Source organism: Canis aureus, chromosome 8, assembly GCF_053574225.1.
Source record: "Canis aureus isolate CA01 chromosome 8, VMU_Caureus_v.1.0, whole genome shotgun sequence".
Lineage (NCBI taxonomy): Eukaryota > Metazoa > Chordata > Mammalia > Carnivora > Canidae > Canis > Canis aureus.
The window spans coordinates 62,391,921-62,405,361 of NC_135618.1; the positions used below are offsets into that span (position 1 = coordinate 62,391,921).

Genomic DNA, 13,441 nt, shown 5'->3' on the forward strand with positions numbered 1-13,441 from the left:
AGGAACATGCTTTCGTGCCTGTCTGAGGCTTGCTGTTGCCACAAAGCGCACAGGGTCAAGGAGGGTTGCCACGAAGGCCCTGCACACAGGCTCAGCTACCAAGCACATCGGAGAGGCTGACCATCAGCGGGACCATCAGCCACGCTGCCAGATCTGGGATCTAGGAGGGAGCCCCTGTGCTAGGCAAGCCGCTCTCCCTCCATGGGATGGCGGGTGCACCAGCCACCTCCAGAATTGGGCCCAGTGGGGGTCAGGATCCTGGACACCCGCTCATCTGGTACTCCCGGGGCCAGAATCCCCTTCCAACAGGCAGGCATCCCAGCCCACAGGGATCCATAGGCCAGCTGCTCCCAGAGGCACATGCGGCTTCGAGCGACATAAGCAGCCAGCTCCACGTGTTCTGAGATCAAACCCACTGCCTGCGATGGCCCTTCATGGCAGACCTGTCTTTAGGCCCCCAAAGTCTGCCCACCGCATCAGCCTCAGGACAGCCCTTTAGAGATACAATAGGAACAGCTGCGGCTCCAACTTTGGGCCACACACACCTGGTCCCCATCGACCCTAGCATCACCCACATGTGTGTGTTCACACACGTCCTGTTCCCACCCACCACAGCCTCACAGGCCCCTGGTTCCCACATGCCAAATCCACACATGCAAGAGTGTGCATGTGCCACGGCCTCAGGCCCTGCTCCATCTCAACCACAGCCTTCTGCGTGGTCACCCTCACTATGCCTCTCAGAAGCATGCTGGCAGATGGAGCCAGATCTCACTCCACTGACTGGCAGGCAGCACAACACAAGCACACCAGCCACCTGGGCACCAGTGCCACTGAATCAACTCTTTAGAAACAGATGACCGGCTTACAAGTGGGGCACAGTCACCCAGCCCTGGCAGCAGGCATCACAGCTGTGCCTAAGCCCCACACCCACCATGTACCACAGCGGTCCCCTGTGCTGATCCTAGGCAGTGTTCACATTTACACCTGGTCCACACCCAGAGTCTTGTCTCCGTGTACCTCCATCTAGCCACACCCCCTTGCTCCTCGTGTGCCACCAGCCATTCACTGACCTGCTCCCACTCTGGTCCGGGAGCACCTCAGCCACCAAGACCCTCATCTCAATCCCACTGCATCCTCAACCAGAGGAGGAGAGGGTACTAATGCTCAGCAGACCCAGACTGGACTGGACTGGGTCTTCTCTTTCGAGTTGAGAAAAGGAATCCCAAGCAGCTGCACAGCAGAGGAGATAGTTCGGAATGAGTTGGGAGCTCTGGGTCTGCTCTGCTTCCAGCATCCCCCAGACTAGGGCCTGCTCTCGGCACCCTGCCCCCAGCAGTGCGCACACTGACTTACTTGGTCATCACCATTTCCATGAGCATCTTCAGCGTGGGGTACTCCTCCCAGGCGGCCAAGCCTAGGGGAGAAGGAGATGGCAAGTGGCGGCCAGAACACAGCACTCCTGCCCTGCCTGGGGTCTCAGCCCACTACCTAGTCCCTCATCAGACTCCATTCCAGGTCCCAACAAGTAAGATGCCCCGACAGGAGGTAAGAGCAGCACCCGGCTCAGACAACCGTGAGCTGGCCAGAGGAAGCTCACCAATGTTCTCCGGGTTGAATGCTGCGACCACTAGCAGGAGGGGCCACGCCTTCCAGTAGAGGGTGGAGATGGCCAGGTTCGGAGGCTGGTACCTGAAACGCAAGGATAGTCTTGTGTGACTTGGCCTCGGCCATGCGAGGCAGTGACGCAATTCAGTCCTGAGCAGGGTGGAATGGCTCAGAGACCAGCTGGTGACTGACCAGAGAGGGGGTCATTTCAAAGATTGAAATGCAGACACCTGCAACTCCCGAATCTGGTCGTCTGACAACACCGGTGTGCCCAGGAAGGGGGCTGTGGGCACTGCTCTGCTGCCCAGGTCCCCATTCCAGCTGAGCCCCTAGGCCAAGTTCTTTAGGTCACTAAGCCCTGGTGTCCAGTCTACAAAGTGGGAATGAGGGCGGTCATGATGGAAAACCTCAGTAAGTGCTCATTATGGGTCTATTTCTTCTTCTGAGAGAGCCAGAAACAATCCTCTATCCACCTGTGCAAATCCTAACACCGTCACTCTGATTTAAATGTCACATTTATGACACACTTAGGATTAGTGTGTAGTTCCTACAGGTAACAGAAAGTTCTAGATGCTAGAACAGAAAACCACTGTGAGAGAAGAAAGAGTTGAGAAGCCAAGTTGGAGGGATGAGCAAATGGGCTGCCACATGTGAGAGACCAGGTCGGGAAGCAGAACACACGCTAAGAACCCAGAAAGGAAACAAAGAAGTGAATCCTGGGCACAATAAATAGCACCGGAGAGACAGAGACACTTCCGTACAAATGTACGAGAAGCAGCACAAGACTGACCCGCTACAAGCTATGGATCTAAACAAACAGAGATGTCCCATGTTTGCAGACCAGAGATTTAATATCATAAACGCGGCCACACTCCCCAAACTCGTCTGTAAGTTCACAGCAAAACCCATCAAAATCCCATGGGGCTTTTCTCTGAAAATTGACCGGAAAATCCACCTGTAAACAAGGGCCCAAAAAAGCCCATACAGTCTTGAGGAACAAAGTCAGAGGACTCCTACTTCCCAACTTCAGAACTCTGCACGACCCACGGGCTCGAAGAGTACTACTGCCATGGGACAGACACAGAGACCCAACGGACAGAACCGAGAGCCCCAGAGGAAAACCCATACATCATCGTCACCCGACTGCCAACCAGGGAGAGGGGACAGGCTTTTCAACATGGTGCCAAGTACAAGACCACCAGCCATTCACATGAAAGGGGACCTAAAACACTCAAGTTCTTGGGAGAACACACAAGAGAGTTCTGGGAGCCCGGGGAGGACACTGCACCCACACGGCATCAGAGAGGCACACAGGGCCACATCGTTGGCACCTCCCTGTGCAGAGCAGAGCTGAGGGCCCCACACAAACCACGCACGGTCAACACACAGCACTGGGCCAACAGCATGTCCACCCAAAGCAAGATGGACCTGGACCCTGCCTCTCTCCCTGCACAGAACTAACTTAGGGGGATCAAAGGCCTAAATCTGGGAGCTGAAACCGTGAAACAGAAAAATAAATCTTCATGATCCTGGGCTAGGAAATAGCTCCTTAGAAAGGACACAAGAGGGGGTGCCTGAAGCGCTCAGTCGGTGAAGCATCTGCCCTGATCTCTGGTAGTGATCTCAGGGTCCTTGCTCAGCAAGGAGTCTGCTTCCCCCTCTCCCTCTGCCTCTCCACCTGCTTATGCTCTTTGGCTGTGTCTAATAAATGGTCTTAAAAAAAAAAAAAAGAAAGAAAGAAAATGACGTAAAACAAGAACCCCAAAAAACTAGATGAGCTAGACTTTCCCAGAATTAAACTGCTTGTCTCTCAAAAGCTCAAAGGACACTATCAAGAATGTGGAAATACAACCCGCAAGATAGGAAATAATTACCTGCAAATCATAGACCTGTTCAGGGTCTAGACTCAGAATATATAAAGAACTCCCAAAGTCCAACAACAAAAATCCAAACAAACCCATTTAAAAACAGGCAAAGAACCCAGACATCTCTCCAGATAAGATGGACACGTGGCCAAAAGGCACCATCGGTGCTCAGAGAAGCCCATGAAAGCCACAGCGTGACACCTCTGCACATCCACTAGGATGGTGAGCGGTGAACAAGGAGAGATGGGCACGGGTGTGGCAGGACTGGATCCCCTGGGCACCGCCATGGAGAAGCCAGCAGCAACTCAGTTAACCATGTGACCCAGCGAGTCCCCCAGGAGAACCGGAAACACAGGTCTGCAGTGATGCAGGTAGCAACGTTCTCAGCAGAGTTCACAGGGTGCCAGGAGCTTAAACAAAGTGTGGAGTCCACATGGAACAATGCTACATGGCCAGGAGAAGGGAAGAAGTGCAAGTAAGTGTCATACCACAGCTGAACTCTGACAATGTGCTGCTCAGCAAGGGAGGCCAGCCACAGGCCACGTGTCATGTGCCCCATCACTGTGAAGTGTCCAACAGGATGAGAGCAGGTTAGGGGCTGCTGAGGGTGTGTGTGTGGCGGGGAGGGGGTAGTGTTGGCTCCTGGGTGCAGGTTTCTTAAGGGGGAGAGACGTGCTCTAAAACAGGACTATGGCAGTGGTGGCCCCACTCTGTGCATGTAACTAGTGCATCAGTGACTTTCAGTGGGTGAAGTGTATGTGGATGACACAAAGTGGACAAAACTCAGCACAGACCCTGGGCTGTCTACCAAGGAAAGCACGCGTGTCAGTAAACAGGAAAAGAAGAACTGGTGAAGTATGGACACCAAAGGGAGAGAGCAGGGGCGCGAGTTTCTGAAATGCAGCTGCAGGCAGGACAGCAGGCCTGAGGCCATGCACCATGTGGAGGGGTCAGGGGAGCAGCACATAGGCGCCTCAGGTGGGCAAGCAGCACCTTACCCAGGGGGCAACTGGATGTTCTCGGGGTGGTGGTAGGTGCACAAGTTCAGGACTGCGTCAATCAGCTGAATCCTCTCCACCTTCAGCACTTCCACATCTGAAACCCAAGAGCCACAGGTAGGTTCCAGAATGTAGTTCACATGCTCCAGGGGAGCCCCGAAGCACAGGGCTTGGGCCGTGGGAGGCCAGCAGGCAGATGGGGCCTTGGCCTCCAGACGCCGAGGGGCAGGTGGGGGCCTGGCACGGGCGCCACATTGAGGGCTCAGCTGCTGGCCCAGAGGCAGCCAGAGGTGCATCAGCCTCCCAAGCAGGAGTGCTGTCCTTAGGATGGCCATGGTGGCCCTTCAGAGGGGCAGACATAGCACCTGCCATAGTTCATCACGCAGAGAATATGCGCAAGTCCCAGAGTGAGCTCCAGAAACAGGCCCTGAATCACTGCTGGACACACAAGTCTGCTGCCCCACCCCCAATTCCAGAGACCAGTGAGCATGGGGCTATGAGATGGAGCAGATACCTGGCTGGATGCCTGGAGGCAGGCCCACCTGAGCAGCCCGAGAGCATGCATGTGGGTGCCCGGAGGGCTTCTGCAGGGGTGAGGGCAGCAGAGCCCAGCCATGGGAGGCCAAGGGGCCACGCAGGAGGTACCCAGACAAAGTCTGGAGGGTCCCTCACCATCTGCCTGCACAGCCGCAGCTCGTTTTACCAGATGGTCAGCAAGCTCCATGGCGTCCGCGGGGCCAAGCGGGAGTTCGCGGGACAGCCCGATAACCAGGATGCGCATCAGTGTGTCCTCCAGGATGGGAACCTCTGAGCAGAGGCGGAGGAAGAAGCTGCGGGAAGAGCAGGTGGAGGCTGGGCTCCACGGGTACCAACCCCAAGCCCAGAGGGTGCCCCACATGCAGAAGCCCCAGCTCCGAGTCTCGACTCCACAGGGAGGATGACGGCCACTCCCTCTCATGCTCACTCACCCAAGGCCTCTGTGGATAAGACCCGGCCCTGCCAGGGAAGAATGGGAGAAGGGGCCTGACACCTAGGGGCACAGACACACCGGCTACCACCCACAACCTGCCAAACTGCAATGCGAGGAGGGGCAGAGAGTACAGGAGGGTAGCAGGTAAGCAAGCTGGACTGGGAAGCAGGGACCCAAAGTGAAGACAGCTGGGAGCCACTCCAGAACGCACGGGAGGCACAGAGGAACGGAGTTTGTGGGTCCCATGGACACAGGTGGCTAAAAGCCTGGGAGTGGACAGCACTGCAGACACAGCAGGTATAGCACACCAGGATGGTGGTGGGACAGGGATGGTGACCAGGAAGAACAGATTGGGGGCGGGGAGCTTGAAGGAGGCTGGTGTCCATGGTGCTCACAGGAACGGATCCCCCACCCCCCTGCGCACATGGCAGGCATGCTCACTTGCGGTCGCTCTCGGGTGGCCAGTTGTCCCACTTGTAGTAGGTCTCTGGCTGCTCCGTGAAGAGGACTTTGTGCAGGCTGTGCGGGACAGAGAGGCTGTCGGGATGCAGGCACCCAGGGGCCCCTCCCCACCCCATTAGCTCCCAGAAATACACATATCCCCACAGGTGCGGAAGCTGCACGCTCCAGGCAGGGGCTCCCGTAGTGTCTTCCAGAGCATCCTGCAGTCCCCCAGTAAGGCTGTCAGAAAGGACTCCACCCCTGCCCTCACAAAGGCAGGCTGTGCCTGAGGTCTGACCCCACAGATGAGCCTGTATCACTGGCACGAGGGACATCTCTGGCTACAAAGCTGGTGCCAGTGGATGGCCACATCTGGCGTGGCAGGCTCCTGTGGGCTGAGTCCAGAGAAGTGACTGCTGCAGAAGCAGAGTGAACCAGGCCCATACCAGTGCACATAGTCCTTGGGAGCGAGCTTGCTGATGGAGGGGACGACGGTGTGCAGCCACCACACGGCATCTCGCTGGATTGCCGCAATCTGGTTCTGGAAGGAGCGCAGCACCTCGAGGTCTGAAAAGGACATGTAGGGTTATAGCACATCTGCGCAGCAGCCTCCTGGAGTCGGGTGCAGGGACAGGAGCCAAGACATCAGGGGGCACTCAGCATCCATCTCATCTCTGCATCTCCTATGGGTTACGGGAGGGACACAGAGAGGGACACACCAACGCAGCAGCAGAAGGAACACTCAAGAGTGTGGCGTAAGCCTCCTGTGGCTTGAGAAAATCCGAGATAAACAAAATTCTTAAATTCCAAATGATTTCATTCTTCAAATTTTTCATGACTTCAATTAAGGTGATCCCTTCAAAAGGACTCGATACCAGACTCCCAGCAGGCTCTGCAATGAAGGGAGGCCGCCACCAACCACCCCTGCCCTCCTGCCCTCTGAGGCAGGACTGTGAGCCTGAAATGCCCCCTGAAGGCACACAATTCCAGTGAGCAGATGCCCCAGGCAGACAGCAGGCCCCGGGCCTAGAGAACAGACAACTTCCAGAAGCTCCCTGAGTGTCCAGGGATGGTGGGCCCTGGGGATGGCCGGCTGCCAAGGGAGAGCCCACCGCCGCTCCCACTATCTCTGCCCTGGCACTGGGTGCAGTTGGGTCTGTCCTGGGTCCTTACTCTTCTTTTCGCCTTTGTCCCAAGCGGTGCCGGCCTCCTTCACCTGGGCGGTGATGCCCAGCATCATGGCCACAGCCAGTACGTCTGTGATATGCACCACAAAGCGCTCCTGCAAGCACAGCATGACAAGGTTTGCGTGCTGTGGGGCCCTGCACCCCAGAGGGCCCCTGCCCATGAGCAGCCGGCACAGGATACCCAGGGAGCATGGTGCATGGAGATAGCCAGCACGAGATGGTGTAGGGACCAGGAGCAGGCTGGCAGCAAGGTTCAAACCGCAGAAGAAAGTGAGGTCCTCTGACAACTCACCTATGTGGCCCTGGAGACGCTCCACAATTTGTCCACCCCCCCACCCCCATCTCCCTCTGCACTTCAAACTCTAAAATCTCCCTGGGGCCAGCCCTGTCTTCCCACACATGTCACCCTTTGGGTCTCTCTGGCCTACCGACTCCAATTCCATCCCCACATCCACACCTGCCTGGGAGCTCTCCCACATGCAGCCAGGCCCTCCTGAGTCCTCACACGTAATGGAACCCAGGCCCACTTCTGGGACTGGCCACACAGGGTGCCACCCAGAGATGGCAGGAGAGGCTGCAGGAGCCCAGAGGAAGGTAAGCTGGGTAACCTTGAACTCCATGTCCAGGTACTGGGGCTCCTTGCGCTCCTGCATGAGCCCGAGGCAGAAGGCCTGGAAGTTGACCTCATGCTTGGTCTGTTTGATGATCTCCCGGAGCAGGGCCCGAGAGGCCCGCAGATAGTCGTCTTTGTTGGTCAGCAGGTCCTGGAACACCATGGCCAGGAACTGGGCGGAAAGAGGACATGCCAGGAGGTCACTCCCCACCCCCACCAACTCCTCTCCCATCACTTTGCCCTGTGGGAGGCTTCCTTCTGGGAAAATGTCCCTGCCTGTTTCCCCACGCTGGCCAGGCCCACACAGCAGGTGACAGCGGGGGACACGACTTTCACTCTCTTGATAGCTGGCTCATGGGGGCTGTCCTCATTACCGAGGAAGCAGATTAATGAAGACACTGGCTGGGGTAGGGGTGTACACGCACCCACATTTGAGGTACTCGGCTGCAGGGATGGACTATTGGGTGATGGAGGAGCAGAGGCGAGACATGGTGCCACGCACACCTGGTGTCCTGCACACAGCTGAGCCATTTTGGTAATGACACCAGCACTGCTCTTGGCTCTCTGTTCAAGAGTTGCCTGGAATTCCAGGGACTCTACGGCCAGGACCCAAAGGCCAGCACCAGACACAGTTGCCTCATTTGGGAAAGACCAGGTCTCAGGACAGCGGGACAGGCCTTGGCTTGGAAACAGGAGCCTTTCTGGGGGCTAAGTGCTGCCTCCTGAAGAAGCCTAGTTCTAAAGAGACAGGTGGCAGGGCTGCACCCGCTCTGGACCTGACCTGAACTCAGAAGCCACCGTGTGAGCTCACTGTCTGCCCCCTCCCAGAGCTTTCTCCCATGTGGCTCAGCACCACACTACCTGCTGTGTCCAAACACCTGGGAGTGCAGGTGATGCCATGGCTCCTCTCCGGCCTGGAGCCCCCACGTCTGGCATGGGGCCCCTAGGCTTGAGGCCAGTCCCACACACCAGGGGTTGCTCTCCAGCCCAGGAGAAGGCTGCCAGGTACCTCAGCACCCTACCTTCGGCGCCAGCTCAGAGCTATGCTGTAGCACCGTGTAGAGGATTTGCATGTTGTTGGGGTTCCGGGCATTGGAGAGCTCGTTGAAGACCACAAACTTGATGGTGGTGCCCAGGTTGTCCTTGTGCGCACTCAGCAGCTCCCTGGATACAAGACAAGCCAAGGGATGCTGGCACGGACTGTGGCTGCCATCCTGCCACCTGCCTGCCTGCCCACCTGCTCCTACCCCACCGCACCTGACACACAGCATGTAGTGGTTGAGAAGAACCTTCGGCTTGAGGCGGATTTTGATCAGGTGGGAGATAACGTCCATGTCCTCAACACCATGCGTGTTGCAATTCATGCACACGGACATCAGCAAGTCCTGGGCTGGCCTGGTCAGCTGCAGGGGGGCCGGGCGGTACCTCGTCATGTTTGCACACAGCCCGGCCCCTGCAGAATCTGGGAGGAGGCCCTTGTGTGCATGGACTCATGGCACCTCCCCGCCCTCACCTTGGGGTTCTGCAGCCACATCTCCAGTCTCTGGACTGCCATCAGCCGCACCTCCTTATACCCACAGGTGGAGGTGAGGAGCCGCAGGAGGTTCCGTGAGACATTGTCGATGGGCTGGCGCCGGTTAAGCTGGTCACGGAGCATGTCAAGGACGTACTCCTCCACACTTTCTGTGAGATCGTCGTACCTAGGCCAGAGGGGGGAGGAAAGACGGAGGGCTGGCTCTCCCCATGGGCCCACCCTGTCAGCCTCCAGCCACACACAGGGCCCTGCAGGGGAGTGGGGGGGCACATGGCGTGCCTACCTGGGCATGAGCTGGCCCTCCTGCTCAGGGCTGAGCTTCTCCTCAGCGATCAGGAGCTCCGTCTGGCTGTCCTCCTCCTCCGTGAGGGAAGGATGAGGGCTGCTCCCTGTAGACCAAGCCACTTGTGGACATACCCCCCGACTGTTCCACGAGTACCCACCCCCAACAGCGGGCTCTGTGGAGGGAGACGACCCCAGCCCTTCCCTCAGGAACATTCTGTCCTCTCCCCAGCCCAGCCAGCTAGCGTCCCTTACCAGCACTGAGATCCCCGCCGCTGCGCCCCACCTCCCCCTGCAGAAGCATGCTCTTGGGAGGCATCTTGGTGTTAAATGCTGTCTGGATGTTGTCCACAAAGGTCTTGCAGTGCGGGCTGTCCACCCAGATCCGCTCCCCCAAGGAGTCTTCGATGTACACCTGCACGTGATAAAATCCATACTCCAGGCCCCTGCTGGGCAGTTCGCTTCTGCCCACCCCTTCTGCTCCCAAGACAGATGCTTCCCCAAGTGTCTTCAGCTGCCTGGGGCAGCAGGGAGTAGGGAGGCGGCTCCCAGGCCGACCTCCCCGGCGACCAAGGCAAGAGACAGACGTACCAGGCTGTCACTGACCCCCGGGAGACCACAGAGGTGTGTGAGAACATGATCTCCAGATACACAGCCTCTGGATGGCACACTCAGGCAGGCTTCTTCTTCCTCCCGAGGGTCCAGCGCTCTGCCCCCATCACCCCAGGCAGTGCAGAGGCTCCAGGGGAGCCTCTCAGGAGAGGCAGACCCACCTTGACAAAGATCTCAGGCCAGTTCTCATCCTCCTCATACGCAGCCATGAGTAGATTACAGGCCAACACAGATACCAGACTGTTCCCCTTGGCCTTGAAGTTGATGGAGGCATCCCGCCGCAGGAGGCTGCACAGAGCCTGCAAAAGAGGGCACATCATCAGGGGGAGCAGTGCCCTGCACAAAGGGCAGAGCCAGCGTGCTTCCAGGGGAGGGAAGGAGAGGGTGGGAGGGCGTGAGGAGAGAGCGAGAGCCTGTCTCACTCCACCCAGCCAGCCCTCACCTCAATGACACCCTCTGTGGCAAAGATGTTGGGCTTGATCTTGGCCAGATACATGAGGCTCAGGTACAGCGCGCCATCGGGCTTGGCACGGGTGGCCTTCAGCTGCTTCACCGCCCCACACAGCACGCCCTCGATCCGGCCGTCATTGCCCTCCAGCTCAGCAGCCTCGATCTCATCCAGCAGCACGGAGGGTGGCACTGGCAGATGCAGGAAGGGCATCATTGTGGGGTGACCCGAAGCAGAACATGTCTTCAGGGGCCCCACCCCAATCGTCAGGGGGCAACCCCAAGCAACCTGCCTTCAGGAACCTCCCCGATTATTAGGGTGCAGCCCCAAGCAGAACCCGCCTTCAGGCCACCCCCCTGATTGTCAGGGGGCAACAGGGCAAACCAGCAGAGACCTAGTGAGTGAGGGTGTCAGGGCTATGCCATGGTTGCCCGCCTCCAAGGAGGACAACAGCCACAGCTGGGGAGGGAGCAGGGCAGGTAGTGCCCACCTCACAGGCCCGACCCAGCTGATGGCCATAGCAGGAACAGTACCCTCCAGCCTTGCAGGGGTTACTGAAGCGTAGAGAGGATAGCACTAAAACACAGAGCCCACATGAACAGGCTCTGGTCTCAGTTTCTGCCCATCCCCAGTATGGAAAACAGAGCCCGTCACATAGGAGGTGCTCAGCAAACACCCGAGATGAACCAGGTGGCAAACGAAAGAAGCAGTTCCTGGCGGCACTGCAGGAGCTCCCCCACGACGTGGGGGCAGGAAGAGCAAGGACAGACACCATCCGACCACCTCCCACCTCCCAGCCGTAGGACAGGATGCCTGTGCTTTGCGGGAAGACCAGGCTGCAGAGGCTCGCTGCACTCACTGCCCCTGTCAGCACCCGCTCCCATAGCACGTTCGGGCCCCACCGTCTGTGCCACGCTGCCTTGGGTCTCATTAATGCTTCCCTGTCTGTGATGGGATTTGGAAGCACACTCAGGATAGACGCCTGCGTCTTTGCAGAACAAACTCCCAGATGGACTCTGCTCAACCCTTCTCCAGGGAACCCACGGCCAGCTCAGCTCAGCTCTGGTGCTAGGCCTGGAGGCAGCCTTCACTGACCCCTGGGGAGACCACACAGCTGTGTGGGAACACGATCTCCACCACCTAAGCCCAGGGACTGACTCTACCTTCAATTGGGACTACAGATGGCTCTTTAATGGACGGAGAGATAGCACGCTTTTCTGCCACAGCAGCCTCAGCCAGGCGCCCCAGGGCACTCAGCGGGGGCGTGGAGGAGAGCTTGGGGCGCTTGGTGAGGCCGGTCAGGGCCGAGGCACCCGCCAAGGCGGCTGCAGCGTCCCGCTTGCGCTCGGAAGGCAGGCCGGAAGGGGCAGGCTTCAGCAGAGTGGACGCCGTTTTGGATTCATTGGCCTGACCCTTGGAGCCCAGAGCAATGAAGTCTCCCGGTGGAGGGTGCCCTGCAGAGAGGGGAGGTGGAGAAACGTGCACCTTACACCATGGCGGGGGTGGTGGTGGGGCCGGGCTGCACCCCCAGCCCCCGCTGTCTGGAGGGGGCCAGACAAGGGTCATCAGGGCACAGCTGGGTCTCCTGCCGGCTCGCTGCAGGCCGGCCTCCCCACCTTGTAGCTGCGGGTCCACCCACTCCTCCACAGCTCACGTTGCAGAGGAAGGACCCGAGGCACAGGGAGTCCAGCCCGCCGGCCTCGGGCGTGCCGTGACCCGGAGGCCGCCCGCCCCGGGTGCCCAGGCCGCACACCTGACGGCTTGGCCGCCGCGCTGGGCCTGCGCACGGTCGCGGGCTTGGCCCGGTTCATCCTGTCCCCCGTCCCGCGCCGCCGCCGCCGCCGCCGCGCTGTCACCGAGGGGAAGGCCGGCGCCGGGTCCGCCGTCCCCCCGCCGGCTCATTCATTCATTCGTCCCGGGGCCGTCAGCGCTGCGGCCCGGGACCTGCGGCGGAAGGGGCCGCGCCGCCCTGCCCCGCCGAGCCACTCGAGGGGGCCGCGCGAACCCCGCCTCCGATCGGCCGGGCAGGGGTCGCTGTCGCCGCCAGCCGCGGCCCGCGCACCACAGTCCTACACCCCCAGTGCCGAGCCGCGGCCACGGCCGTCCCGGAACCGGAAGTCGCCTCCACCACCCTCGGCACCCCAACTTCCGGAACAACAGGAAGCAAAACAGCGCGGCCGGGGTAGCGAGGCAAGAGGGTCCGCGACGTCTGAACGGTGCCTGCGGCGCCCTCTGGCGGCGGGAGGCCGGCGGGGCGCCGCTGCCCGGATCCGTCTTGCACCTGCTCTCGGCAGGGGAGGTGTCGTCACTTAGTGACGCGCCCGAGGACACGCGATAGGGGAAGAGGGGGCACGAGGATTCTGGTCCAGATGTGCTGCGTCTTCAGGGTCCTGCTGTCCCATTGAGCTGTCGAAGGGCAGGTTCTGGGGTTCCTGCGGTGGAGCAGGAGGAGGGAGCTAGGGAGGGCTGGGGGTGGGCAGGGCCCTCATCACAACCGGCTGGGGGGCATCAATCAGCCCAGACTCAGTTTGCTCGACTGCACAGTGGGGCTGTGCAACCTGTCTCAGTCCCTTTGGCGGAAGAGTGAGGGCTCCGTGGCGACAGGGAACCCCACACCCTCCTCCTCTCTGGGGTTTCCGGGCGTCCTGGGGTTTCTGGCTGGGGATCCGGGCGTCCTGGGGATCCCACCCCGCACCAGGAACAAGGCCCAGAGCAACTGCCTGGGTTTCTGCCTGCAGCCCCGCACCAGCCAGCCGGGTGCCTTCCTTCATGGAGCAGTCGGCCGGCAGGAAGGGACAGGCCATGCACGCGAACACTGAGCTCCAGGCCCCTGCCAGATGGCGAGCTTCAGGGAGGCAGCGGTCAGCGGATAGGGACCCGACTCCG

General features: G+C 59.5%; 1 protein-coding gene across 2 annotated transcripts in view; it reads right to left on the reverse strand.

Moving 5' to 3' along the window:
* Positions 1 to 12,634, reverse strand: part of INTS1 (integrator complex subunit 1) — a 29,928-nt gene extending 17,294 nt beyond the window's left edge. Inside the window, exons 1-17 of one of the 2 annotated variants that reach the window (XM_077907520.1) lie at positions 12,309 to 12,634; positions 11,719 to 12,009; positions 10,550 to 10,746; positions 10,269 to 10,406; positions 9,751 to 9,910; positions 9,496 to 9,602; positions 9,193 to 9,384; positions 8,937 to 9,082; positions 8,702 to 8,843; positions 7,675 to 7,851; positions 7,053 to 7,161; positions 6,326 to 6,446; positions 5,880 to 5,957; positions 5,141 to 5,298; positions 4,469 to 4,565; positions 1,598 to 1,689; positions 1,354 to 1,414 (exon numbers count right to left, since the gene is read on the reverse strand). In XM_077907520.1, coding sequence (XP_077763646.1) covers positions 1,354 to 1,414; positions 1,598 to 1,689; positions 4,469 to 4,565; positions 5,141 to 5,298; positions 5,880 to 5,957; positions 6,326 to 6,446; positions 7,053 to 7,161; positions 7,675 to 7,851; positions 8,702 to 8,843; positions 8,937 to 9,082; positions 9,193 to 9,384; positions 9,496 to 9,602; positions 9,751 to 9,910; positions 10,269 to 10,406; positions 10,550 to 10,746; positions 11,719 to 12,009; positions 12,309 to 12,366 — 2,324 coding nt within the window. In that variant the 5' untranslated portion in view covers positions 12,367 to 12,634. The remainder of the gene's footprint in view (positions 1 to 1,353; positions 1,415 to 1,597; positions 1,690 to 4,468; positions 4,566 to 5,140; positions 5,299 to 5,879; positions 5,958 to 6,325; positions 6,447 to 7,052; positions 7,162 to 7,674; positions 7,852 to 8,701; positions 8,844 to 8,936; positions 9,083 to 9,192; positions 9,385 to 9,495; positions 9,603 to 9,750; positions 9,911 to 10,268; positions 10,407 to 10,549; positions 10,747 to 11,718; positions 12,010 to 12,308) is intronic. The other variant, XM_077907521.1, reaches the window with a different exon arrangement.
* Positions 12,635 to 13,441: the final 807 nt, after the last annotated feature.